At 38.9% G+C, this 27902-nt stretch overlaps 3 protein-coding genes and 1 long non-coding RNA gene across 6 annotated transcripts; 2 read left to right on the top strand and 2 right to left on the bottom strand.

The window, feature by feature from the left end:
* Window positions 1-210: 210 nt before the first annotated feature.
* LOC6045556 (RNA-binding protein 48) lies at window positions 211-897 on the bottom strand. The gene is made up of 3 exons (XM_038263088.1): window positions 646-897; window positions 405-555; window positions 211-320 (listed from the first exon to the last, which is right to left on the bottom strand). The coding sequence occupies exons 1-3, from the start codon at window positions 763-765 to the stop codon at window positions 238-240; spliced, it is 354 nt and encodes a 117-aa protein (XP_038119016.1). The 5' UTR covers window positions 766-897; the 3' UTR covers window positions 211-237.
* Window positions 898-2352: 1455 nt separating this feature from the next.
* Window positions 2353-3028, bottom strand: LOC119770181. 2 transcript variants are annotated; one of them, XR_005278697.1, is made up of 3 exons: window positions 2790-3028; window positions 2437-2738; window positions 2353-2377 (listed from the first exon to the last, which is right to left on the bottom strand). It is a non-coding gene; the product is annotated as an uncharacterized LOC119770181 (long non-coding RNA). The 2 variants fall into 2 exon arrangements; XR_005278698.1 differs by having other exon boundaries at window positions 2798-3028.
* A 2818-nt stretch (window positions 3029-5846) lies between these two features.
* On the top strand, window positions 5847-13114 carry LOC6045564 (regulator of chromosome condensation). Its single transcript, XM_038263059.1, has 3 exons — window positions 5847-6246; window positions 10148-10524; window positions 11522-13114. The coding sequence occupies exons 1-3, from the start codon at window positions 6162-6164 to the stop codon at window positions 12554-12556; spliced, it is 1497 nt and encodes a 498-aa protein (XP_038118987.1). The 5' UTR covers window positions 5847-6161; the 3' UTR covers window positions 12557-13114.
* A 7948-nt stretch (window positions 13115-21062) lies between these two features.
* On the top strand, window positions 21063-27626 carry LOC6045565 (basic helix-loop-helix transcription factor amos). Of its 2 annotated transcripts, none has more exons than XM_038266135.1 (5): window positions 21063-21261; window positions 21538-21713; window positions 26418-26565; window positions 26853-27061; window positions 27124-27626. In XM_038266135.1, the coding sequence occupies exons 1-5, from the start codon at window positions 21206-21208 to the stop codon at window positions 27258-27260; spliced, it is 726 nt and encodes a 241-aa protein (XP_038122063.1). In that variant the 5' UTR covers window positions 21063-21205; the 3' UTR covers window positions 27261-27626. The 2 variants fall into 2 exon arrangements, with proteins under 2 accessions (XP_038122063.1, XP_038122062.1); XM_038266134.1 differs by having other exon boundaries at window positions 26850-27061.
* Window positions 27627-27902: the final 276 nt, after the last annotated feature.

Below are 27902 nucleotides of genomic sequence, written 5' to 3'. Positions count from 1 at the left end.
TTTGAGCACCAGTTCCTGCCGTAACCAATCCGTCACATATTTAAGGGAAACATGCCCTAAAATAACTTATTTCGTTACATCGTTACATGGGTAATTTGCTAAAATAAATCATAAGGCTGCTTTTTAAAGGACCATTCCATTACGTGAAAAACTTTGTTAAAAGGAATAAGGCAAAAAGAATTGTGTTACATATTAATTGTTTTTTTTTTGTGTGATATTTTCCAACATTGCATGAAGTCAAACTGATACAAATTTGTGGGATGACTGTGTTTTAAAGTAAATTTCCCCCTTACGTTTCTGCAACCACAGACAAAGAGCACCTGATAAAGGCAATAAATAAATAAGACTATTTATTGCACGTATTGCATAAACACCGCACCGCAAAGCAGCGCTCCTTCACTCACCACTTCCGGTAGCCTTGACCGCTTCGGTCACGTTCTGTACCAGCTGGACCGTGCCGTACCGCCGGAATTCGACCTTGAGCTCCCGCAGCAGATCGATCTGGGGCACCCCGAAGACGAGCAAATGTCGCGACTCGCTGGCAACTGAGTAGGCCTATAGAAATGAGATTAAAATTTCATGATTTCATGACCAATGCAATCGTCTGCCTTCGAGTCGCAATTAAAGTAGGCTGGGCACGCTCACCTTGACGGCGGTCTGTTTCCGGGAGGCTCGATACGAGGGTCGATTGTGGCAGTACTCGTGGCGAACGTGATGGCTCAAATTGTTGTTGTTTGGTGCGTTTGGTTCCGGATCACTGCTCATCTTGTGGAAACATTCTGTTTTTTTTTATTACACTAAAAATTTCGATAGCTTGAGACAATCACACGGTGTGCGGCGCCGAAGGACTTTTTTTTTGTTTACCTTGTTGGTGCGCGTGACACTTGCGCGATTCATGTGTGTGTGTGTTTTGTGCGCGTTTGGCAGATGGTTGTCATTGAGAAGCCCGCCTTGCAAGGGTCAAATTCAGGGGGAACTGACAGCATGATTTACATAAAAATTGTATATTTTACAAAGTTTTCAACCTCGGCTGAACTAAAAATGCCGGTCTTACCTCAAAATCAAAATTATCCCTCAAAAAGGGTTTTATCTACACTCAAAGTAAAAAGTATCCTTTTTTCAAATCACCCGTCGTCACCCTTTAAAAGGGTATCGAAAATGTACTGAATTTGACATACCCTTTTAAAAGGGTGACGCCGGGTGAACTTTAAAAAAGGATAGAAAGTATCCTTTTTGAGGATTGAAAGTACCCTTTTGAGAGATACTTCTGACTTTGAGTGTACCCTTTATCTGCCAACACAAGGAAAACAAATCCTTTTTGAGGGTTACTTCCACTCGACTCGAAGCTATAGGTGTCGGAAGGCTTGAAACGCTGAGGCAATCCAACCCTCTTTTCACACCTAAGCTCCCATCTGCCTCGGAATCCGAAACTTTGGATTGTTAGTCCAATAGCCAACCAGCGGCTCGACCGAGACAGAACCCAGGGAGAAGACTTCTACTACTCTTTTGAGCTAAAGACCTAACCGCTAGGTTAGATCGGGGCAAATATTTACTTCCCCATCCGATGGAAAGCGTAATCAGACCAATTTAGCCTCGAAAAATGCCACCGGGGCCGGCTGGGACCGAACCCAGGTCAACTGGGGTGAAAGGCAACCATGCCACACAAAGAAAAAAACTCTGAATTTAAAAAGATCGTTCGTTGGATTAAAAGTTCGCATTGGTGAATATTCGTAGAAAGTTCTAACTTTTTAATTTAAAAGTTGAAAAGTTTTTGATACTACCATGCATTTATGTAACAAAACCATTGTATCGGTAAAAGTTTTTTACTTTTGATTGGAAAAGAAACCTTTTATGGCAAAAATAAACTACATTTAATACTACAGTGATAATTTCAGAAAAATTTGCTTGATTTTTATATTTATTTTTAAAAGTTTAAAACGGCATGCTAAAAAAAACACTTTTTTGTATTTAACGCTTCTGCTCAATGTTGGCCAAAATCATAGTCCAAGCTGTACCGATTCTCACGGTACGCCACCGGTCACTTCTGAAGACCCCAGTCTGGACGGTTCCGGATGGACGTTTCGACGCGCGACAGCAAAGTAGAGAACAGGATGGTCACGTTGCCGGCCTTCATCAGGAGAGTCTTAGAGGAGTTGGCCGTTATTGTTCAGGAAGGGGGATCGACGTTTCCCGACTGGGAAGTGAAGTGCCTGAACGCCATTCAGGTTCCCGATCCTGGAAGCGCATCCGTAACATGGGGTTGATGAGGCCTTCATCCTCCTTTGAGAATGACAGATTTTCCGGCTCGTGGTCCAGGTTCATTCGGCTGGATCTGCCCAAAATCATAGTCCATTAGTCGTTTGTGGGTGGAAAGTTGCTGAAAGAGATGGAAGTAAGTGAAGTTGGCTAATCACTGTACACATTCTCAATACTCACCGTTGTTGTAATACGCCGGCACCAAGTGCAACATCTGCGCTGACCACCTCCGATTATTTCGCTTCTCGTCGTCCTCCTCTTAGTCGGATCTTTCTCCTCACTGTAAATATTAACTTTCTCGTACTTGTCCAAAACCTAACGTTAATCTTCTTCAATGCAACCTCGTTGTTCATGCAACGCTTCGGCAGCGCCATCTCCTCGATAATCTCGCCCCAGTCCTCGCGAGAATTGACCTTTACCACTAAGCCCGGGCCACGCGCACCGAATACAACCGGTGCGGATCCACATTCCTAGCTCCAATCCTACAAAAACAAACAAAATCAATCACAAACCCCCTCAAACACCCAAGCTACCTTCTTACCCATTCCGGTCCTGGAACAGCTGTAGTTTCTGCAGGAAGCTGGTCTTGTCCTTTTCGAGCACTCGACCCTTGACTCGGCTTTGTCCCGCACCCGCACCACCCTCCTTCGAAGGCGTTCCGCTGCTGCTGTTTGGCTCACAAAAGTTTCCGCGTCGGCTTTGCTTTGCGTCCTAGACTCACCTGTACCACCGCGGTGCACCGGACCCATCAAAGTATTTGTTTTCATTTGGGACTTAGGCGTAATCGAGTGGGTCTCGTGGCGCAGGGGTAGCGGCTTCGGCTGCCGATCCCGATGATGCTATGAGACGCGGGTTCGATTCCCGCCTTATCCACTGAGCTTCTATCGGATGGTGAAGTAAAACGTCGGTCCCGGTTTCTCCTGTCTCGTCAGAGGCGCTGGAGCAGAAATCCCACGTTAGAGGAAGGCCATGCCCCGGGGGGCGTAGTGCCAATAGTTTTGTTTTTTGCGTACTCGATTACACGAGAACGTCAAAATGAAAGAAATTATACAGTCGTATTAAAAGTTAGAACTTTTAAATCAGTTGGTAAGGAGATTTCAAAAAACTTTACCAGTAAAAGTTTTAATTTTGAATACAAGAAAAAAACTTTCCCTCAAGCTAATTTTAGCAACTTTTTAAATCAAAAATAAGTTACTTTTATCATTACAGTAATATTTTTTTATACCACTATACCACTGACTCCGAGTATACTTTATGCAAATTTCTTGCAAATTTCTGTGGTTGATTGATTAAATTGCGCAAAAAATTGCGTCACAATCGCGTCCCATTGGAATTTTTTTTCTTAATTTTTCATTACTGACATTTTTTTTTTGGCGGCCAGAGAAGTTTTCAAATAACTTTGAAGCATTTTTGGGGTCTCTTTTGAGCTAAACGATGAAAAACTCGTGATTCGATTATCCGAAGTGATTTCGTCTGAGGACTTCGAATAATTTCACAGTTTTTATTCAATAAGATAAAGAATTGGGTACTAAACTGCCCATGATCGCATAAAGGGACCATCCATAAACCACGTGGACACTTTTTTTTTAATCTCAACCCCCCCCCCCTTCGTGGACAATTGTCCATACAAAAAAAATCTTTTTTGGATGGAGCGTGGACAATCACTTAACCCCCCCCCCCTTAAGTGTCCACGTGGTTTATGGATGGTCCCAAATGTCCCATATGCATTTTCATCGATTTTGAGTCATTTATGCAGTTTGGTTCAAAATCGCGAGCTCTTTCAGAAAAGCATATAACATCCAGTACTTTGTTCTAAAAATCAGGTGGAAATTCATTTTTTTTCGCGAAAACTTAACACGTAGCCTTATGTTTGGGACAAACTTGTTTTGCGTTTTTCTCAGCTCATGTCAATTTTAATGTAAAACGGTAAAAACGGCAGTTCGTGGCCGAATGGTTACGCTGTCCGCTTTGTAAGCGGATGATTCTGGGTTCGATTCCCATCTGCTGCAACCTTCCATCGGATGAGGAAGTAAAATGTCGGTCCCGGCCTTGGTTGTTAGGCCGTTAAGTCATTCCAGGTGTAGGAGTTGTCTCCATGCGTCACAATCGCGTCCCATTGGAAAATTTATTTTCTCAATTTTTCATTACTGACATTTTTTGGGCGGCTAGAGAAGTTTTCAAATAACCCAAGTAACCAACCAGCACTAAAACAAAAACTTAATCGGCAATACTTCAGCACTCTAGTGCATGTTAGTCATGCACCGGCACGTGTTAATGCAGATCAGCACTAAGATTGTAGCACTCAGTATTGCTGACTAAGTGCTGCTTAAGTGCTGGTGCTGGCAACTGTGTTCATCATTTTTCTCAAAACTGGCAACTAGGCCTTGCCCACGTAGGGAGAGGGAGTGAGATAGCATGTCTTCATGCAGAACTGTCATCATTTGCTCACTTCATTTATTTGGGTTTGCTGACTTTAAGAAATAATGTAAGTACTAAATTCATATATAAAATCTTATCATTTTACTAAAATGCTATGTATTTTCAGAAAACTTCTTCCTGGTTACTCATCTTACTCCCTGACTTGGATCTGGATATGAAGAAAGTACAATCACAGCAGATTCAGCGATGGAAATTAGCATATTTTTCCGGGAGACATGATGACGTCAATGTCGAAATCCGCTTTCTAAAGCCAAAAAAGCCATCATTGGAAAATAAATTAAACTCCAAGTAACCTCCGGAAACTTCCCGTAATTTTCCTCATGGGTTTGTTTCAAGTGCTTGTTATTTCTCGCGTGTTTTTTTTGTGTGAAATAAAAATATGAATAGTTGTTTGATGAACTTTGTTGTTTAATTTATCCGATCTTCAATCAATCCATCAATCAATCAAAATTGCATTCACAAAAAGCATGATGATCGTTCGTGTTGGTGTTAAAATTCAAGTCGATAAGATGCTCCAAAATCACATCAGTGATCCACTTCCAATTTAGGCGAGAGGATACCGGTTCAAGATCCACACCCGGCGATGGCAGCTTGCAACTAATGGTTTCGAATCCCGAACAACTAATTTTCAACAAAAAAATCCAACTCGGTCAGCTGTGTCGGTAATCGAGTACAGAGTAAACAAAACAGCTAAAAATAGCATGGGGAGCTGGAGGAAAGGGAGAGAGAGAGCAATATTTTTGCCTCTCTCAACTTTTTGACATTTTCTGCAGGGTTGGGTAACAACAGTAGGGGCCAGCACTAAACCAGCCGAGTAAAGTCCAAACTCGGCCATTGTTCAGCACTGGAGTAGCTATTAGTGCTGTTGTCAAAGCAGTTTAGCTTTTACTTGGAGCTGTAAATGCGCTGTCAGTGCTAAGCAGTGACCATGTTTAAGTGCTGGATGGTTACTTGGGAACTTTGAAGCATTTTTGGGGTCATTTTTGAGCTAAACGATGAAAAACTCGTGATTCGATTATCCGAAGTGATTTCGTCTGAGGATTTCGAATGATCGAGTCTAACTGTACTTCGAATTTCGAATAAGCACTGGCATCACTTCCACCCTGGCGGGATTTATCATTTTGACTTTGACAGCTAGCAAACTGCCAGCCGGTGCGCTGCATTTGCGGATGTAGTTGAAGAGTCATCATCCATCTTCAAACGGGTCCTCATTACACCCAGGACTTCCGCGCAAGAAACATCCGTCTCAGTGACCAAAGTTGGTCATCGGTTCCGCCCCCCGCCGCCTAAAATCCCCCAGTGCAATTGTGGCTGTATGTTGCGGACATTCCCGTAACCCGTTTTGCGGCGCATTTGCTGCATTGAAGTTCTAACCTCACTTTTTTTTTGTGTGGGAGGTGGAATTTCGCCATCCGGTGACCGAGGAGCATCATCACACACGCACCGTAGAAACCACGCCGCCAAAAATGGGCCGCGGCAGACCGAAGCGGGAAAATCCGGCCAACGGTGACGCGCCGGCTGCGAAAGTCGCCAGGACGTCGTCCACCAAATGTGAGTATGGAAGTTTGTTTAATTTCGATTGATTTTTTCGTTGGGAAAATAGTTGAGGGGGGTAACATCTCGAAGCGGCGTTTCCGCGCAAAGGAAAAGTAACGGTTTTTTTTCGAATCAGTTATGGTTTTTTTTACGTTTTTTTATGATATCAAATAGCTCAATAATTATTAATAGCTTGCTCAATATCTAGAAACGGATCGGATTTAGTTGTAGATTTTTATAAGAATTTCCTATAATGTCCCAGCTCGAAAGGAACGCCGGCAAGCTTTGGATTGCGAGTTCAAACGCCATATGAATATGAAAAGCAATTTTTCTTCAAATAAATAACAAATTGTTCCGGACGAAAGATTTTTCAGGAATCGACTTTTCTTCGTTTTTTTAATTACATTTTTGGTAATTAGGTTTTGTATACAAGGCTCCTTACCAGCCATGCCAGATATATAGATAAATCTGTATTTTACAGATTTTTCGATCCCAAAATGGTTAGATTTGAAAGTTTCAACAATTTAGTAATTAAGTTATGCTTTAATATGATTAAAAAGCTTTAATCTGTTGTTAAAAATTTTAAAATATCTTCTATGGCTTCGAATACACGAATACAGATAAAATACAGATTTATTTTCAAGAAAATACAGATCCCAAAAAAACTGACAACGTTGCTCCTTACAATTTTGCGGACTCATCATAAAAAATGGGCATGTGAATATTCGTAAATCTGTATCCTAAGATGGCTAAAAATCTTTCGAATTCGAACTGACAATATTTTTACGGGGATGTCACGCTAAAATCGGACAAAATTAAAACTCCCTCCTCCCTTAAACGTGACGTACTCTATGGATGACGCCGAAGATATTTTCTGATCGATTTGGTGTCTTCGGCAAAGTTGTGGGTTATGCTTCAGCAATCGAAAAAGACATTTTTTGATAAAGTGCTTCGTTTCCAACAGAGTCCCGGCCCGAAACTTCAAACACGAACAAAAGCAGCGGACCGAAGATTGGCAATGACGCTTTGGAATTTTGACAGTTTGGAACGCATCAATTGCCTCATTGTCGGTTTCCCGCACGGGTGATGTGGAAATTGTTGTACATGGCTGAAGTTGGAAATTTTGCAACTTATTTAAATTCATGTTAAATTTCAAAATTTAAACACGAATCTACAGCGAATCGATGTGGAAACTAAAGATACACTAAAGGCACGATGATTTGCTGTGCAATCTTGATCAGAATCGCGATAAAAGAGGTTAAAATTGAAAAATAGTAATAAAGCAAATTCTGGTCTAGAATTTAACAAAATTTTGTCTGTTTTGTAAGAAGTATTTTTTTCGGTTCGTCCACGATCAATCTCATTTTTGTAAACAAACGACGCCATATTGCCAATGTTGTTCGGTAGCTCATATCAGGCCATCGCCGGAGCCCTGGTTTCTAAGTTAGAAACATTTCTAGCAAAACGATGCAAAAGGGCAGTTGAGGGTTTGTAAACAAAGAGTGTGTCCTGCTCACGCTAGAGGATGTTTACATCTGGCATGAAAGGGATCAATCTTTGTTTATAAACCCACAACGGCCCTTTTGCACTGTTTTTCTAAATTTTAAGGGGTTATATTTTTCGTCTTTTCATTTTTTTTTGCTATTTGAAAATGTGTGTTTGAGAAATAAAGCATTTGGTTTGAGATCGAGCCAAAAATCGCACTGATAACTCTATAACACCCGAAAATGTATTACAAAAATTAAAGGGGCCAGCCCTACTGCGTTGTGTTTACCGCAGAGAGGACTATGTAAAAGGAATGAAATTCACAGAATTTTGCAGGAAAGGGAGGATACTTGAAAAAAAAAAAAAAAAAAAACTAATAATGACAGACTCGATTATTCGAAGATCACGATCAATTTTACTTCGGATAATCGAATCACGTTGTCTTATTTATGATTATCGAGCTTTTTGATTTAGAATTTTTAAATCCAAGATGGCTGACAAAATGGCGATGATGAAATATTGTAAAAAAATGTTTTGTTATTTAACTGGCAATCAACTAATCAAATTTAACTAAAATGGGGTCGGAGAACTCGAAAATTACAAAATACGAAAATTGTGATTCGGTTATCCGAAGTCCGATACAAAACTTCGGATACCTGCACATCAGATTATCGAAACTTTGGATAATCGAGTCTGGACTGACGCTAACTTTTTCACGAAACACGATTTGTTAAACACTGTAAGTTATGTTAAATAGTTGCCTGTTTTCTGGAAATTTGCAAAAAAGTTCAAAATGTCAAAATGTTTTTTGCGCTTTTTCAAATATTACTCCAGAAAGTTTGAGGATCCGGCACTATCTGCAATTAGAAACATATTTGATTTTTTTTTATAAAAGTTCTATATAAATTGGAAGAATGCACCAACTAGGCGAGTGGTGGCGCAATACCTCCGAGGGCAAGTAGTGTCCAGGGCATTTGTGCTATGTTCCATCTCGGGGCTCAAACTTAATCCACTTCAACGAACCATCAAATTGTGGTGTTTCTTATGTGTATGTGGCCTTTTCAAATAAATCTTTAGAAATGTTTGTAATTCAAAGCGTTAATCCACCTAAGGCATTTTCCATGATGGCTCAGAAAGATTTACTGCGCTAGGGAGTGAATTTGAGTAAATCTCTATTGTTCATTCGAAGCAAATAGATTGCTGAAAAGAAATCAAATTGTAGCTTAAGTTTCAACATTCTAATGAAAAAAAAAAGCAATAATTCATTTTACACCCAAACAGTTGTCTTACAATCAACACCTCTTCAGAAATATTTGTGCATTCCTAAGTAGTGTTGAACACACATAAAAATGGAAGATTAAAAATTTGGTTTATTAAATCTTTTTCAAAATAAAACTGTTAGAGATGAACATCTGTGTAAAATCTCTTTAATTAAAACAAAAAATAGTAGTTTATGCAACAAGTTGCAAAAAGAAGATTTTTTCAGCACGAGTTGTACATTTATCCAACGAGGTTTACCGAGTTGGATAAATACGACGAGTGCTGAAAAAATCAAGTTTTGCAACGAGTTGCTTACAACATTTTTTGCAATTCCGAAAAAAAAACGCTTATTTAATGGAATTTTATGTCAAACATTCATGTGTTTAGTAAATTCATCGTTCAAAACAAAACAATATTGAAAAATGTTACTTTTCGATACCAGTGCTGAAAAGTTCAACTTTTCAGCACCCATTTCAGTGCTGAAAAGTAGAACTTTTCCGCACTGTTATTGAAAGGTATTAATTTTCCATTCTGTTATTTTTGGTAGGGAAAAGTAGGCCGTTTCGTTTCTCGAGAAGGGCAGGAAAAGTTGACAGTTTCACAGTGGAATTGCAAAAATATATTTTTGCAATTCCGTCGTGAAACTATTTACTTTTCCTGTTATTCTTGAACGACGAAATAGCCTACTTTTCTGTACCAAAAATAACAGAATCGAATAGCAACACTTTTCAAAACAAATGCTGAAAAGTTCTACTTTTCAGCTCTTAAATGGGTGCTGAAAAGTTGAACTTTTCAGCACTTGTTTCGAAAAGTAACACTTTTCAACACTTTTTTGATTTAAACGATTTATTGACAAAATACATGAAGATTTGACATAAAATTTCACTCAGTGTGTGTTTTTTGGAATTGCAAAAAATGTTGTATGGAACTCGTTGCAAAACTTGATTTTTTCAGCACTCTTCGTATTTATCCAACTCGGTGAATCTCGTTGGATAAATGTACGACTCGTGCTGAAAAAATCTTCTTTTTGCAACTTGTTGCATAAACTACTATTATATATTAAATGCCCTTTTTTGACCCTTTTGAAATGTTACCTATCTATTCAACTGAAGCATCGTAACCTGTTACAAAACATACTGATTTAACCATTCTTCTCTCTCCCCTTTTCCAGTCGAACTCCCCCTGCCCGCCCTCCCCACGCTCTCCGGCAACGTCCTGTCCTGCGGCCAGGGCGAAGTCGGCCAGCTCGGCCTCGGCGAGGACGTGTTCGAAAAGACGCGGCCGGCGCTCATCCCCAGCCTGCGCGACATCGTGGACATCTCGGCGGGCGGTATGCACAACCTGTGCCTAACCCGCCGGGGGGAAGTTTACTCCTTCGGATGCAACGACGAGGGCGCCCTGGGGCGGGCCACCGCCGACGAGGAGGGCTCGGAGTTTGAACCGCGCCGGATTGAGCTGCCGGCGCCTTGTTTGAAAATTTCGGCCGGTGATTCACATTCCGCGTGTCTGCTGAACGATGGCCGCGTGTACGCTTGGGGATCGTTCCGGGTAAGGCTAACGGTTTTTTTTTTCTTTCTGAACAGCTGTTGCATTTCCTTGTTTGTTGTTCCCAGGCAGTTGGCAACTGCCGAAAATTTTCGTTTTCTTTAAATAAGGGGGAAGAAGCGTAAATTGGCTTCCTTGTTGTGTCTGGGGTCGTCCTTTGTTACCTGAAGAAGTTTAAAGGGAAGAGAAAAGGGACGTTACCTGGCTAGGGATTTGCTGAAGTTGCCGCCAGGCAAGAAACGTAATTAGCGTTGCAATTGTGATGCATCTGCCCGTCTTGCAACTACCTATTTTATTTTTTTTTGAGGTATAAAAGGCTAGAACTTTGAGTTGTGAGAATCAGTTCAGGTTAGACCATTCAAGACAAGATGTAAGTTTAGGGTTTCTGGGGAAAGAGCTTCCCACCGGAGAACCACAACTCGAGTAGAACTCCCCACCCATTCCAACTGTCCCCAAGCTAGTGTTAATCTCGCACTTGGAGCACCCACACGAGTACCCGGTTACTCATTACGTCTGCTTCGGGAAGGTCTGAGAGTAAGCATGTGGAAAGGCCTCAGCAAGGTCCCCTCTTGAACTCGGGGGGTTTCGCTACCAGAAAACGTGCGTGGCATGATTTGAAGCGGGTCTGTCCAAAGGTCGTCGTGGCGCCATCAACAATTCATCGCCTTAGATGAGCTTGTTGGAATTATGGTGTATCGGACGACTTTGGCCCGGTCCGCCTCAATTGAGAAGCGAATTGCTAGCATTTTCAGTACAATCTGCGAGCTGTGGCGATTTGGCTTTGGTCCGATGGTGTTGGCCCCAACGCCCCAAGACCAACCGAGATCGCTGCAGAACTCAATTCAGACTAGTCTAACGCTAGCTTACCTCCAACACAGTTGCACAGTCTGCAAAGACGGGGAGTTTCGAGTGGAGTGGTTTTCCCCGGGGGGAGTCTCAGGGACTGTTTGGGAACGCGACAATTAACGCGCCTTACTTTTTTGTCTCGCCCCCCAAACAGGATTCGCACGGCAACATGGGCCTCACGCTCGAGGGCAACAAGCGGCTCCCGATCGAGGTCATCCCGGGCGTCAAATCGGTGGACATTGCTTCCGGCGGGGATCACCTCGTAATTCTCACCGAGAACGGCCACGTGTACACCGTGGGCTGCGCCGAGCAGGGCCAGCTCGGCCGCATTTCGACCCGGGCCGCCTCCGGTGAGTCCCGCCGGGGCAAAACCGACCTCCTTCAGCCCGGCATCGTCACCCTCAAGGGCAAGAAGGTTCTCGCGGACGCCATCTGGGCCTCCACCTACTGCACCTACTTCAAGGACCGCAACACGGCCAAGATCTTCGCCTTCGGCCTCAACAACTACTGCCAGCTCGGCATCCCGAACCCCAGCGAGAACGTCGTCAAACCAGTATTCGTGCCCGAACTCACCAGCTTCACCGACGTCAAAACCATCGACGGTGGCCAGCATCACACCCTGATCCTGAAAACCGACAACAAGGTGCACGTCATCGGCCGCAAAGAGTACGGTCGACTCGGCCTCGGCGACGTGTCCGAGGACGCCAAAACCGTAACCCCCGTCCCGGCCCTCGCAGACAAAAAAGTCACCGAGATCTGCTGCGGCGAGAGCACCTCCTTCGCCATCACCGACAAGGGAGAACTCTACGCCTGGGGCATGGGCTCGAACCAGCAGCTCGGAACGGGCAACGAAGAAGACGAACAGACGCCGGTCCAAATTGCTAGCAAGCAGGTCCAAGGCAAGCGCATCCTAAAGGTCTCCAGCGGAGGCCAGCACAGCTTGTTCATCGTGGAGGAAGCGCCGACGAAGGAAGCCACCCCCGTCCCGGACCCAAAACCCGCCGCCGTCGCCAAATCCAAGAAGGAGGAAGCAACCTCGTCCACGACCAAGACAAACGGAACTGCCCCGAAGGAGGCGGCAGTAAACGGTGGCGACGAGGCGTCCGACGATGGCAAGGACGCCACGGTCAGCACCACCACCACCGAGGAAAAGAAGCCGGCCGCGCGGGGACGCAAGCGCAAGTTGTAGATTTGTCGTGGTCGTCGCGAATTGTTTCACAAAACCCAGCCTAGAAATATTCAAATTTAGTTGTTACGGTTAGGCTTAGCTAGTGCAAAGAAAAAAAAAACGCAAAACGAATACTTAAAAAGGGATGAGAGCAAGAACTAAGTAAATTAGTTTTCCTTTTTGTTCGGTTGCTGTACGTAAGGAGCGAGCAGGAGTATTTTTTTAAACTTACATTCATAGGCCAACGTCACTCGACAAAACTGTTTATTATTATTTCCCCCCCTTTACTCGTTTGTTCTTATTAAAACTGTTATTTCTGTTTCTCTTAATTGTAATTTTCACCATCGTTGTACAAACGATATCTCTGTAAGGCATCTTTTTTTTCATTAGTTTCAACCCTGTTAAGATCAAGTTGGTAAATACCTCCCCCGCTGAGGGAGTAGGGTAGGATAAACAAGAAAACGAACTGAACTGACGAAACGCACCGTTTCTAGTGAGGGTCCGCTACGTTTGGCGCGAAATTAACTTATTTAAAACTTCATTCGAGATCATTCAATAAAAAAAACTTCTTAAACAAAATGGTTATTTGGTTGTTTATTTACTGATATCACATTTCATCAAAACATAATCTGGTAACCAAAATCATGACGAGTCGTAGGGTAGGATAGTCATCAATGAGACACTTTTGGTTTTCAACTTTCAACAATTTTTTTTTTCATGAGCATGTTTTAATGAGCTTTTTGTTACATTTTCTTTCTTTTAATGTGTTCTAACATTGACCAAAATATGAGATCGATCCGACATCTACAGCCCGAGTTATTCAACTGTCTCATTGTAGACGCACTTGGCAGGAACAATGATACAGCTGGGGAACAATGAGACGCTCTATGAAAATCAATACTTTTATAGTAAAATATCATGTTTTTGTATTGTTCCATAGCAGGTGACTTGCCTTGAACATTTAAAAGCAATTTTGCCAACATGAAAGTTAAGTTAACAAAAGTTATACTTAAAAGTATTTAAATTTTGTAAAATCCATATATTTATACCAAATAACTTAGTATTTTTGGTTAAATGAGGTAAAAACTCTATAAATAAGCCAAAAATCACTTTCAATTCATGTTTTGAAAGATTTCCATACATTTTGAAACGTTTAGTGAAGTAAAATCGAAGTGTCTCATTGTTACCCATGGGCTGAAATGAGTGGGGAACAATGAGACAGCCCTGGATTCTGGGTATATTCTTAATTTTGGCCAAACCTAATGAAAGGACATTGTAGCCCAAATTAATCCCTTTAGAACGTCGAAAGAAATTTTAAGAAATATTAGTTTTGGTGTAAATGGCAGCCTTCGAGCGAAAAAGTATTTTTTGTCCATAATTTACTTCTACATCCCAGAATCAAACATTTATGAATGACTTTTCAAGGGAGCGTCCATGACCAAAGCCACTATTATGGCAGATGTGTATCTAGTAGACACACCTTTCCCCCAAATATGAGTCTGATTGATTGAAACTACGACTTTAGAGAGCCACTTTATCATTGTTCCCCGTGTCTCATTGATGACTACTCTACCCTACTTTTCTTGAAAGAGGGTTTACCGAGTTGGATACGAGTGTTGAAAAATCAAGTTTTGAAACAGGTTGAACACAACATTTTTTTAGCATTTTCGTCGTAAAACTGACATTCTTGAATGACGGAACAGCCAACAAAAATAACAGAATCGAAAAATGAGAATTTTGCGATGCAAGAGCTGTTAAGTTATTCTTTTCGAATCGAAAAGTAATACCTACTCGTTACTTCACTCCTGGTAGCTTCAAAAATCACGTTTAATGCAACATTCGTTGATTTTTTACTTGTTTTGATGCTTATTTTTTCAAAATAATGTCTTAATACAACATATTAACACTACTTTCAAAAATGTTTGTTTTGGTAAGCGACTATTTTTATAAATGTGGTCTAACTTCATGGAAACTATGTTAGAAAGGTCCCCAAAGTCATTTCTTATCTCCCTTCAACGTTGTATTAAACGAAATGGCTTGTTTTCTAAGGTGGACTATTCTGCGCCGCATCCTGGAAAAGTAGTCATTTATTTACATTTATTTTACAGTGATTCAAAAATCATCAACCAAGTATACAACATTGAAGGCAACATTTCAAAGCATAAGCCTACTACACTGAATTCATGAATTTGTATGCTTTTAGATGGTTTTTGGCGCATTTTACTTAGGCGGGCCATTTTGCAACTTGCACGATTGTCTAAAAATCTCTGAAATCCACAATATTGGCTTCATATTGAAGCAATATCAGAAGTAATTTCTGGAGTTTTTTTTTTGAAAAGGTCCAATAAGGGACCATCCCCAAACCACGTGGACACTTTTTCGGGAATCTCAAACCACCCCCCCCCCCCCCTCGTGGACAATTGTCCATACAAAAAAAAAACTTTTTTATATGGAGCGTGGACAATCGCCATACCCCTCCCCCCCCTTAAAGTGTCCACGTGGTTTATGGATGGTCCCTAAACCAAATTTTGAGTTTTTGCTTTTTGGGTGTATTTTAATAACCCTGACTCAAGGCGGTTTCAAAAACACCCAAAAAGCAAAAACTGGAAATTTGGTTTATTGGACCTTTTCAAAAAAAAAACTTTAGATTTGCCCTTTGACTACCTCCTATCATTACATGGGTCATTCCATCTCAACTGTGCACGAAAAAGTGCAAATTTGAAAATTACCCTCTCCGATCCTGCTCAAATTTGGCTGAGCTGTTGATACTATCAAAACATGCAAGAATCCCGAATTTCATCCAAATCGGACCACCCCCTCCATTTTTGTACCTCCCCAAAAATCGACTTTTGGCGATTTTTGGCCAAACCTCCTAGTTTCAAACGGCGATAGCTCAGGAACCACAAATCTCAGAAGGTCGTTCTTGGACTCAATTTTGAAGGAAATCGGACGTAGAATCCATTTCCGTGATCATAATGTTGATTAATTTATTTTTCTACCTGTATTGCGCAATTGAAAACATTAAACGGCCGTATCTCAAAACACCCCAACTTATTTTTTTTATTTGACCTCACCATCGTGTTCTCCGGCCAATTTTACATAAGAATCACCTATCGACAGAAATGAATATGTTTCGTTCCAGAGATATCGAATTTTAAAGTTTTGTGCTTTCGAGATTACCTGCATCAGCTTCATTCGCCGCATCTGCTAGAAGCACACAGGCGGGCTGATCAATAACTGCTACCTGGCCATTTATTGAAATAATATTTCATCATAAATAATCTTCATCAAATTGAGCAAAAATTAACTGTATAATACTGTAGGAAACTGAAGTTTAATCGCAAATGTTTATCTGCTCAAAAAAATTAATGAAGTGGAGCAAAATAGTGCCATTCAGCAAAAACCCCAAAACCTGCTTTATTGTTATTATTATTATAGTTTATTATTGACACTTTACCATAATTCTGATTTAAAAAAATCCTTATACGTGAGGACAGCAGCCGTATTGTGTTCCAAGAATCCAAGAATGATAGATGAAAAAAAAAACACTGTTGTTCGGACGGTGTCGAAATCATCGCAACTAAATTTGGAGAATTAGCCGCTTTGCAGCAGATCAAACTTTGTGATTTTCTTACATTTTTCAGTTTTATACATTCCAGAAATCCTTTTCCTACTCTTTGTGATCGTCCTTCACTAGAGTACAACGTATCAACAAATTTTATTCATTTTAATTCATATTTTTACTCAATAATGTATCGTGCACTTATTTTTCAGTGTTAGGGGAACAGCATCTAATTCCAGCGTGCCTCTACTAACAAGATTAATTCTCGGGTGAGTTTTTAAAAAGCCGTAAGAGCCATTGTGACCTCTGACACTAATTTTCGTTTTTCTAGAAAATGAAACAAAATTTCATTTATTTTAAGTTTGGGGCACTTGAAGGACGTGTAGATGAACAATCTCGAGCATTTTGATATTGGTTTTTCGTAAGTAGGTCGAATACCGATGCAAAAGGACTTTGTTTAACAATGGCTCTTACGGCTTTTTGAAAACTAATCCGAGAATTGCATTTTCCTCTCGCTCCGTCGGAATCCAATTCTGCCCTTTACTGTGTGTCGTCATTGCTCTGTCCAGTGGGTTAACACAGAAATTCACTTCAATAATTTTTTGAGCAGATAAACATTTGCGATTAAACTTCAGTTTCCTACAGTATTATACAGTTAATTTTTGCTCAATTTGATGAAGATTATTTATGATGAAATATTATTTCAATAAATGGCCAGGTAGCAGTTATTGATCAGCCCGCCTGTGTGCTTCTAGCAGATGCGGCGAATGAAGCTGATGCAGGTAATCTCGAAAACACAAAACTTTAAAATTCGATATCTCTGGAACGAAACATATTCATTTCTGTCGATAGGTGATACTTATGTAAAATTGGCCGGGGAGCATGATGGTGAGGTCAAATAAAAAAAATAAGTTGGGGTGTTTTGAGATACGGCCGTTTAAAGTTTTCAATTGCGCAATACAGGTAGAAAAAATAAATTAATCAACATTTTGATCACGGAAATGGATTCTACGTCCAATTTCCTTCAAAATTGAGTCTAAGACCGACCTTCTGACATTTGTGGTTCCTGAGCTATCGCCGTTTGAAACTACAGTCATCCCACATATTCGGAACACCCACAAATTCGGAACACTTTTGTGGTAATTTGTCAATAGAATGCAAAATGCAACTTTTCTGCTGACCCTGCTATTTTTAAGGCCTTTATTTGGACATTCTCTTGCTATTTCACCAGTAAAAGTAATACTTTTCAAACAAAAACTGCATTTCAAGACTATTTTATCCCGAGCAGCAAAATACTGCCTCCAAATTGCCCGTTCCATGATTGTGGGATGTTATTGTGTCTCCCACCTGAATTTAACTGATTTAACACCTGAATTTAACTGATATTTTCACAAAAAAGTTATCAGACCATTCATAAAACAACACTAACCATGAGTTCTATTGGTTTCAGAGTGCAAAGTCATTATTTTGCAAAAAATATGTACACCTGGAGAAAAAAAAAAAGTTTTGTTTACATCGGAAGAAAAAAGTGTTCCGAATTTGTGGATTTCAATGGTCAATGTTTTTCTTCGAAAACATGATATAAATCGTAAAAATGTACAGCCGGTCTATACATCAAACGAAAGATCGCAAGAAAAGCTTTCACATGAAGGTAAAAGCAAATCATTATGTTCAATTATCGATTTTATATGATTTATTGAACATTGGCCGATCTGGAAACTGTTCCGAATATGAGGGATGAGTGTAGGAGGTTTGGCCAAAAATCGCCAAAAAGTCGATTTTTTGGGGAGGTACAAAAATGGAGGGGGTGGTCCGATTTGGATGAAATTCGGGATTCTTGCATGTTTTGATAGTATCAACAGCTGTGCCAAATTTGAGCAGGATCGGAGAGGGTAATTTTCAAATGCTGTTCCGCTTCAGATGGAATGACCCACATGTAATCTTTCTAATTTTTCATGTTTTTACAGTAGTTCTCTGAGATTGCGGTCATTCGATTTTTTTGTATTTTTTAATCCGACTGAAACATTTTTGGTGCCTTCGGTATGCCCAAAGAAGCCATTTTGCATCATTAGTTTGTCCATATAATTTTCCATACAAATTTGGCAGCTGTCCATACAAAAATGATATATGAAAATTCAAAAATCTGCATCTTTTGAACGAATTTTGACCGATTTGGTGTCTTCGGGAAAATTGTAGGTATGGAAATGGACTACACTGAAGAAAATGATACACGGTAAAAAAATGGGTGATTTTTAATTTAACTTTTTGTCACTAAAACTTGATTTGCAAAAAAACCATATTTTTATTTATTTTTTTTTATATATGTTAGGGTGTTTCATCCAAACAAAAATGTTCTCAGAATCAGGCAAACCGAGGTTCCCCTAGTAGAGGATACCCATAGGGACTCTCATGCCAAATATCAGCCCATTTGGTTGAGAATTGGCCTGTCCCCAGCGGTTCAAAGTTTACATGTAAATTACTATAAGATTTTTATGCTTTTCGTTCAATCGTTCCTACAGGTCTGGGGACAACATGGATTCACTCGGAATAAAGATAGGTGTGTAGGGGATGGTCCAAGGAACAAATTCCAGAAGGTATTAGAGTTGTCCATTCTGTCTCCAAGGTGCGCATTGGATCGACGTCCGGTGTCTCCAGAATAAACGATTCACCCTTCAAATGTACGCATTGTCCTTAGTATGCTATGACGGTTAGCAGAAAATTTCAGACATAGGCTCTTTGTTCCCGAGACCTTCGAAACAGCATTTTAAGTTTTCATAGGACCTTTTCAAATGTTAAGCTAGATTTTTAAAACTTCTTACTATTTTTTCCCAAATAGCCAAACTAATCACCTTTCTTTTGCGCCTAGGACAGCTAAAATCGGATGAAATGGCGCGGAGATATGATTTTTTCAAATGTGGTTTTGGCGAATATCGACGAAAATTATCATTTTTCGGACCATCCTAACATAATGTAGGTCACCCTAATGGCCAAACAAAAAAAAAATACGGGTCTAATTATTTCGGCCAAGGAACCCCCAGAAAAATTTTGAGCCCGATCGAAGAATTTTTGTGTTCGAATCATTCTGTTTTCGTGGGGAATTGCTGAATATAGAAAATTTTCTCAGCTTTTAAAATTTTTTTTTTCAAAGCTGGGCAAACATGTGCACTAATTTTTTAAAAATGAAAAAGTGTGACTATTTTCAAAAAAGTTACTTAAAAATGGCCTTAACTTGAAAATTGTGCATTTTATCAAAATTTCACTAAAGTACTTTTTAATTGCAAATTTGATTTTTCGAAAAATGAAGTTGAAAAATTTTTGCGACCAATAAATCGATTTTTTGAAAAAATCAGTATTGATTCAGAGATTCATAACTCGGTCAAAGATTTTTTGCACAACCTGGAAATTTCTAAAAAGTTGGCTTTTTATGTCCTGTAAAACATATCAAAAAATGAAAAAAAAAAAAAAAAATTAAAAATAGTGTTTTTTTTTTGCAAATCAAGTTTTAGTGACAAAAAGTTTAATAAACAATCACCAATTTTTTTACCGTGAATCATTTTTTTCTAGTGTAGTCCTCATCCATACCTACAATTTTGCCGAAGACACCAAATCGATCAGAAAATTCCTTCAAAAGATACAGATTTTTGAATTTTCATTTATCATTTTTGTATGAACAGCTGCCAAATTTTTATGGACAAACTAATGATGCAAAATGGCTTATTTGGGCATACCGAAGGCACCATAGAAGTTTCGGTCGGATTAAAAAATACAAAAAAAAAAATCGAATGACCGAAATCTGAGAGAACTGCTCAAATATAATTGAACGTCAAAGTGCTGATATGCAACACTATAGAGGCACGATGGATTTAGATGCTGTTCCCCTAGTTCAGTGTTTCTCAACCTTTTTCGTCTCATTCCCCCCTTGGCTAATTTTCATGAACTCCATTCCCCCCTTAAATTTGGAACAAATTTCATAATTTAAGATTAAATTGTTATCATAAGACTGAAGTTTCAATAAAAAAAAAACAAAAATCTTGCAAAAGATATAAATATGCAGTTTGTGAAATAAACTTCACAATGTAGTTCAAAATTAATAAAACTTCAGAGCGATTTTTTCACATATAGTTAAAATAATCTGGATGTGAAAGAAACGTTTGAAAAGTTTATAAAAAAAGTATAATTTGAGCAAACTTAAATTAACTGGTTATATTTATGATTTTGAAAAAATATTCCAATTTTAAGCAATAAGTGCAGTTCAGTTATCTTCAACATCTTCTTGAATTTGAATTTTTCTTACTCTTGCTAGTGTCTTAGTTAAAGAAATAATTGTTCCAAAATGGATTATGATGCAACACACAGCTGAAAGGAACTCCAAAACTCTGTTATGCACTCCAAAATAACTCATTGTATCATGATTATTCACCAATAAAACTGAATTGAATTGAATTGAATGTGTTTACAAACCCATTCTATTTTGTAAAAACAGCTAATGTTTGAAAAGGTATAAAAACCCAAAGGACTTTTATTTTAAAAGTTCTAATATTCTTTCCAATTCGATAGATTGATTGAATGTTCTAGACATGGATTATTTTTGCAAGCTCGTTGTTAAAAAGCATTCCATTTCTATTGCATCCCCATTCCCCCCAGAGGGGAATTCCTCACCGGTTGAGAAACACTGCTTGAACAATTTTAAGAGAAAAAAAAATATTTCAACTTGGCATAAAAGTTAAACAAATATCGAAATTATCTTCAAAATCAAATTGAGCCTGCACCCTCCCGAGAACACGATGGCAGCCATTTATGTCGTACCATATTGTTCCACCATTTCTCTTTCCTCCCGAGGAGGGGAGTGGCTTATGATTCTATGCTCATGCGCAGCTCTCACCTTTGGCTGATCAATTTCAATGTTGGGAAATTTATGCTTTCCTTTTTCGGATGCTGCAAATCCTATAAAACCAGCTCGCACCCTCGCCCGGACATTCAGTTATTTCGCCAGCTTCCGGAGTTCGGTCATCATCAGAGTTAATTGAATTGGTTTAGGGGAAAAAGGGGTGCAGTTAGTAAGAGTTAGTTGGTGGTTTGTGAGCAATCTGGATCTTCATTTGCATAGGATGGATAAGATTTGTCGCAGTCAGCTGCCGGATTCGTCGTCATCTCCCCCACTGAGGTGCCTTTAGAAATTGAATTATTTTGTCGTGATTTCAAGTGTCCACCTGTGATTTGTGTTCTATGTTAATCAGACCAGTTATTGAAACAACAGTACCCTAAAAAAAGCACGATAAATCACTCAATCAGTGTTTCTAGAGAAAAAAAAACTAAGTGCAAAGTGTCTCTCGGCGAGGAATAATTAATTAAATTAAATTCAATTTATTCAACCCATTTCTTGCATTCGTTGGGCCGGAATCACGATGATGACCATGATGGATACCGTTCCGTACAACAGTGGAATGAATTTCCACAACTTTGACGAGGATCTCATGTCGGATCTGCCGTCGTGTGTCTACGCCAACCACCAGCTGGGCGCGGTGGCGACGGCAACCAGTGCCACTTCCGGGACGAATCTGCGGCTGAACACCAACAGCCTGCGGCAGATTCAGCACCAGTATTTGCATCACACCGGTGAGTAGTTTGAATATTTGTTTTTTTTTTCAAATCTCATTTTTAAAAAAGGAATCTTTAATATACTGAATGCATAATTATTAGTTATTACAGTTATAAAAGATATAAAATCCAAAAGTAAAGAAAACGGGATTTTTGTTTAATTGTATCACTAAATTCTTATTGGAATCAACGGAGATATAGAATCATTATCAAATTTATAAAACAATGTTAACATCGTGTAGCAATCATTGGTTTGGTGAAAATCTAATGCAAAAAAATGTAAAAAATCCAGCAAACTAAATTATTGATTTAAAAATGAACTCGAAGTGGGGCTTATTCAAAAAGTATCCCAAAATGCATTATTTATTATTACAGTTATACAACCCTACTGTTTTTTTTAAAAAGACTTTTGTGTTTCATATGTTTAAAGAACCTTTAAAAAACTTTAGAACTGTTTAAAATAGGAAAATATCATTGAATTAAAAAAAAATATTTCTCTTAAGTTTTACTTCTTCTCATATTTTTTTTTAAAAGGCCTAAAAGTGTATAATTTTATTAAATAAAACACAAATAAATGTTTTACAATTTATTTTAACTAGTTTACTGTGGATTCTCAAAGTTTTTTTCAATGCAAATTTAATTTTGTTGTCCCTGTTTCTTGGAAAAAAAATTTAAGAAGTTACATACATGTAGAAAATCACAAAATTACATATTATAGAAAATTTATTGAATCCACTAAACAGATTTTTAATCAGTCCTGAAAGTTTCATGAAGATATTATATGATGATTAAACTGAGTTAGAGACTATTTTAAGCTCAACATTTTGCCGTGCGCAAAGCGGACTGTCCAACTTTCTGAGCGTTTTCTCGAAACACCGCCACAGTGGGCAAAAACGGGTGAAAAAACGGATCTTTTGATGCCGTCAGGCAGAAACGCCTATCAAAAGTATGATTTTTAATGTAAAAACAATTACGAGAAATCGATTGGTGGTACTCTCATTAGCGGCAAATGACGAGAAGTGGTCCATTTTACCCCATTTTGCCTTTTTAGGGTGTTTTCTCGAATATCTTAAACTGTCGTTTGCCGCACTTCTAAAGTATCTGATTTTGTGTAAAAAATCACGATAAATCGATTGGTGACACTCTCAATAACGGCAAAGTAAGCTTACTGCTTACATTAGAAGTAATGTTAATAATTATCTTTTGCATTGATTTACCAGTAATTTGTTACCAGTAACTAAGATTACAACCCTTTAAAGGAACAACTCTGTTCATTAGGGAAGTAATTGCGGTACGAAATAATTGATGAAATAAACGTTATTATTATTATTATTAGTTAAAAAATGGCGGCAAGGGCCCATTTTGCCCCATTTACCCCTTATTTATGTGTTTTTCATTAATATATTGAATTACTGTAGTTTCCTGCAGTTTTAAAGTATGTTATTTTATGTAGCAAATCGCGAGGAATCGATTTTCCACATTTGCATTGGCGGCAAATGCCAGCATGGGCCCATTTTGCCCCAGTTACCCCATTTTATGTGTTTTTCGCGAATATCTTTAATTGCCATTGTTTTTACATTTTGAAAGTATACTATTTTATGTAAAAAATCACGAAAATCATCGATTGGTGACACTCTCATTGATGGCAAATGACGGCAAGGGACCATTTTGCCCCATTTAACCCCTTTCTAATGTGTTTTTCGAAAATACCTTGAAATTACATTATTTCTTACAGTTTCAACGTATATTATTTTATGTAGAAAATCACGAGGAATCGATTGGTGGTGTTCTCATAAACGGAAAACGACGGCAAAGGCTCGTTTTGTCCCATTTACCCCATTTTATGTATTTTCTTTAATATCTTGAATTGCCGTGGTTTACCAAACTTTAAATAAATGTTATTTTATGCAGAAAATCACGAGGAATCGATTGAGAACACTCTAATTAGCGGCAAATGGTGACAAGGGCCTATTTGGCCCATTTCATGTGTTTTTAGTCAATATTTTAAACGTGTCGTGTTTTCCAATACAGTTTACAAGAATGTTACTGTAGTAGTACGTTCAAGATATTCACGAAAAACATCTCAAGAGAGAGTAAACGGGGTAAAATGGACCCTTGTCGCCATTTGCCGCAATTTAGAGTGTTGACGGTGCACCGAGTTGATTTACGGGTTCCACGATATCTCGAGATGGGATGGACTAAATTGGCTAAAATTTGGGGTGAAGACTCTCAAGACATATCACGAGTGCATGACGAAGCTCGATTTTGAAATTTTGCTTTTTTGAAAAATACATAAATCAAAAACTAACAATTTGTATATGAAAAACACACAAATATTTTTATCATTTTTTTAAGATATCGTGGAACTCGTTTATTGAAACTACTGAATTTAAATAGCTATATCTCGGCAATGATACAACCAAATGTCTTCAAATTGGTTTTGATAATAGATAAAAATGTATAATCTAATGCCATGGTAACAGATTTAAAAAAGTGTGCGCTTACACCAACCTCTGACGTTTTTGTCGATTTACATGTATGTAACTCCTTAAGGTAAGAGATAAAAACATGAAAAAAAATTGCATTGATTAAAATGCTAGATGCAAAATAAAAAAGGAAATGCAATTCCATTTCTTTGTTAACTGAACTTAAGTTAAAGGCTGAAAAAACATGTATTGTCATCTGAGACGAAACGGGACAGCAGTTTTAGCTTTATTAATGCACAATATTTTAATATTTTTGATTAGTTTCGGATAGGACAGACAACAAACAATAAACAACGTTTTCCAAATTTCAAGCTTTTTAGTGCTCTAAAAACTGCTGTTCCTATTCAGGCTGTAGTCCCGATTTGCCCCAGTTGAAGATACAATTGATTGTAAACTATGTAAAATAGGTAGGGTAGAGTAGGCAAAAATGAGACACTTTTGATTAAGTTGAATTGACTGATGGGCGCCATTGGTTCCCTATGTACTTAAGATCTTTTGAAAAAGCAAGCGAGAATTCATTGGTACTTGAGATTATGGTTTGTTGACGAAGTATTTTTTGAAAAAAAAAAGAATCTCCGTCAGGTAATGCGATGGAGTGTTAAGCTAAGAGCAAGATTGTCCGTTCGACGCAGTGGTGAACGCAGAACGCTGTGCCAGTTCGATTTTTCCATCAACTGTCAGTCGAACAATCTGCAGGGGTTGCTTTGTTCAATGGTCGATGACTGGCAGGCTATGATGACAGGCACAAAATTTTGCGTTTGCGTTCAGTCCTGACGGACAATCTTGATCTTACCTTTATTGTTTTTCGGTTTGATTCCTAAAAATAAAAAAAAAATCTAAATTTCTACGGAAAATTTGCAAAGTATCCATGAATTTATGAAAATATTTGTTTCCAAAAGGTTGGGTTGGGTTGTAAAATTAAATAATGACAAAAAAAAAAATATTTTCGTTCCTAGGCTGGCATTAACAACGAAACTAATATTTCTATTTTTTGTCATTTCAGTTAGGCTACAATGCTCTTTCATTAGATTTAACAAAATTTTAGAATATGGTATTTGTCCCTATTTTGGGCCTAGTACCTATTTCTGGTCTACCAAACATAATTCAACGAAATGAGCATTTCACCAAATCTGGCAGGAATCTGCCACTTGAAAATGATACTTGCAGTCATTATCTTCATTTTGGTGGCAAGAATAATTTACTTTTTCCTTCTAAATTAGAAATTTAGCAATAAAATAGCGCTCTTCACTTTTTTCTTGTCAAATCGCTAATTGCCCATTAGGGCCAAAATTTTCACCACTTTTGCTTACAGCTTGTTGACACTCAGCGCCCAGCTTTCATCGCTCAGCACACGAATGAGAGCCGTCCCCCGAATTTCCAACCACCGGCAATATGTTTTTTTTGGTGGGTTGCACAATCCCGTTGAAAAAAACAATCACCAAACTGCCACCAAATCAATAAAATAACTGATTAGTAACTTCGTCCATTTAGGAGAGAATGACTCTATATTCAGTCCATTTGACACTTCTACAAATTGTGACAGTGTGTGTGCGCTTTTCACAAGTTACAGTCTTTCTTGCATATTACGGGCTTGTTGTTTGGCTAGGCAACAAATGTTTAATTATGTTTAAAACTCGGAAAGAATGATATAAGTCATGTTCAAGCTAATTATGCACGTAATGCAAGTGAAATCAATCGTTTTAATGTTGATTTGTGGCTTAAAACATCACAATGATTGAACATGTTTGTCGACCGAATTTGTGCGGCTGTACTGTACGAGCTGGGGCTGGACCGTACATCAAAAAAGTTCGCCACGTGCTTCGAGATTTCAACCATTCAGAAGGTAGGCCGCAAATATGCACAAAGAAGGTCGTATGCTAGAAGCAATATCTCCAAAATAGGGACAAACAATGTTTCAGTTTCTCGGGCTTGTACAGAAATATAAAGTATTTTCGTCAAAATGTGATTAAGAGCATTATCATTAAAAACCAACTTATTCATGCAATAAAAGCAAGGATGCCTATAGCAGCCTTTGAGAATACATCAAATAAAAAGTGCGCTCGGCTTAGTAGGCCCAAAATAGGAACAAATACCCTATTTCCAGAACCCAGAGCTGCCTCATTGCTCCCCATTCTTTTACGGTCATAGGAAACAATGAGACACTTTGATTTTTCTTCAAAAAACTATTCAAAATTTATTGAAATCTTGCTAATTTCCCCTCTTCATCCTCCACCAGACTGTCTGGACTCGCCCAACTCGGTCAGCCCGTCGATGTCCACGTCCATCGGCAGCCATCCGTACAACACGGCCCCGTACAAAATCCAACGTCAGCCGACGTCCAACGTCCGAGAGCGCAAACGCGTCATGCGATCCGCACCAAATGGGTAAGGTTAATTTTTCTTACATTTCTTAACAAAGTTTTATATCCCTTGGCTAACTTTTAGTCTGTTCGTTTTGGAGCAGAATTTGTTGGAATTTTTACTATAAAATCAAAATTTACCTTTTTTTACTCGATATCTTTGTCTAGAAAAAACTCTACCAGGGATTCACTTAGGTAAATATTACATCCCTTTGAACGTGACTCGGTTAGCTAAGGGATAACCATTTCACAATTTTCATTCAATTAGAAACAGATTTTAATCCCAAATTTTCTCTAAATTCTTCACAGCAGCATAAACTCAGCGTTTGATGAACTGCGCGTCCACGTGCCCACCTTCCCGTACGAAAAGCGCCTCTCAAAAATCGACACCCTGCGGCTGGCCATCGCCTACATTGCCCTGCTCCGGGAAGTCCTCGAGGCGGATTACGACCCCCTGACCTACGTCGAAAAGTGTCTCCGGGGTGAGATCAAAGCAGATCGTGCCCACTGGAACACGAGTGGTAGGTTCTACAATCAATTCTATTCACAATACAAGTTATTAATTTCGATTCCTAATCTTCAGATCTAACCGCCCGCCTGTCCTGGATCAACTGGGAAAATCTGGGCGTCCATCCGGGCCGACGCACGATTCTAACCTCGCTGGCGCTGGGTTCCTCCTCGGAGAGCATGGGCTGTGGCCCGCCGCCACACCTCATTTGAACGGAACCGTTCGAAAGTTGTCCAGCGCCCGGCTGGACCTTTCCGCCATATTGAAGGAGAAGAAGAAGCAGAAGAATAAGCAGTCGCTAAGAGCAAGATCAGCCAGTCTTAGATCAGTCAGGAGTTTTGCTCCACTAGAGTGAATTTTTCTAGTCATTGTGAGGTTATTATAGTGTAGATTTAAGGTCATTTTCATGTGATATATTATTGCAAGCATTTGTTTTATTTTATTTATTATTATTCGGGTATCTTTTGTTGATTTTTTATAATAAAATAACTAAATATCATATCTCTGTACAATCAAAACACATATAAAAAAGTTTTGATGGTAAATACTAAAGAATAAATACAAGTATATAAACTTAACACAATACAAATTCAATAATCCGAACATCTAACACCTTCTGCCTTCATTTATCCATGAATTCAGCACGACATGAATCAAAAGAGTTCTGATCAGGCCAAACATTGGCTTTGGGTTGGCGTTCCTTTCATGTTAGATTCACATTATCAGTGATTTTCGCTAAACAAAAAAACTCAGTGACTGATTTTATTTATTTTAAAGAATGAATTGAAAAGTATATTTTGAAGTAATACTTTAGAGTTTTTCGATTTTTTTATTTGCTTGAAGGGGTTACATTT

Source organism: Culex quinquefasciatus, chromosome 3 (assembly GCF_015732765.1).
Source record: "Culex quinquefasciatus strain JHB chromosome 3, VPISU_Cqui_1.0_pri_paternal, whole genome shotgun sequence".
NCBI lineage: Eukaryota > Metazoa > Arthropoda > Insecta > Diptera > Culicidae > Culex > Culex quinquefasciatus.
This window is presented reverse-complemented; position numbering and strand designations above follow the sequence as displayed.

Bases quoted from the DNA above. Each gene is read 5' to 3' on its own strand.
- LOC6045564 (XM_038263059.1), top strand. From the start codon at position 6,162: ATGGGCCGCGGCAGACCGAAGCGGGAAAATCCGGCCAACGGTGACGCG. The intron at 6,247-10,147 runs GTGAGTATGGAA...CCCCTTTTCCAG, and splicing joins CAGGACGTCGTCCACCAAAT to TCGAACTCCCCCTGCCCGCC. The intron at 10,525-11,521 runs GTAAGGCTAACG...CCCCCCAAACAG, and splicing joins ACGCTTGGGGATCGTTCCGG to GATTCGCACGGCAACATGGG.
- LOC6045556 (XM_038263088.1), bottom strand. From the start codon at position 765: ATGAGCAGTGATCCGGAACCAAACGCACCAAACAACAACAATTTGAGC. The intron at 556-645 runs GTGAGCGTGCCC...TCATTTCTATAG, and splicing joins GGAAACAGACCGCCGTCAAG to GCCTACTCAGTTGCCAGCGA. The intron at 321-404 runs GTGAGTGAAGGA...TGCCTTTATCAG, and splicing joins GGTCAAGGCTACCGGAAGTG to GTGCTCTTTGTCTGTGGTTG.
- LOC6045565 (XM_038266134.1), top strand. From the start codon at position 21,206: ATGGATAAGATTTGTCGCAGTCAGCTGCCGGATTCGTCGTCATCTCCC. The intron at 21,714-26,417 runs GTGAGTAGTTTG...ATCCTCCACCAG, and splicing joins CCAGTATTTGCATCACACCG to ACTGTCTGGACTCGCCCAAC. The intron at 27,062-27,123 runs GTAGGTTCTACA...CCTAATCTTCAG, and splicing joins TGCCCACTGGAACACGAGTG to ATCTAACCGCCCGCCTGTCC.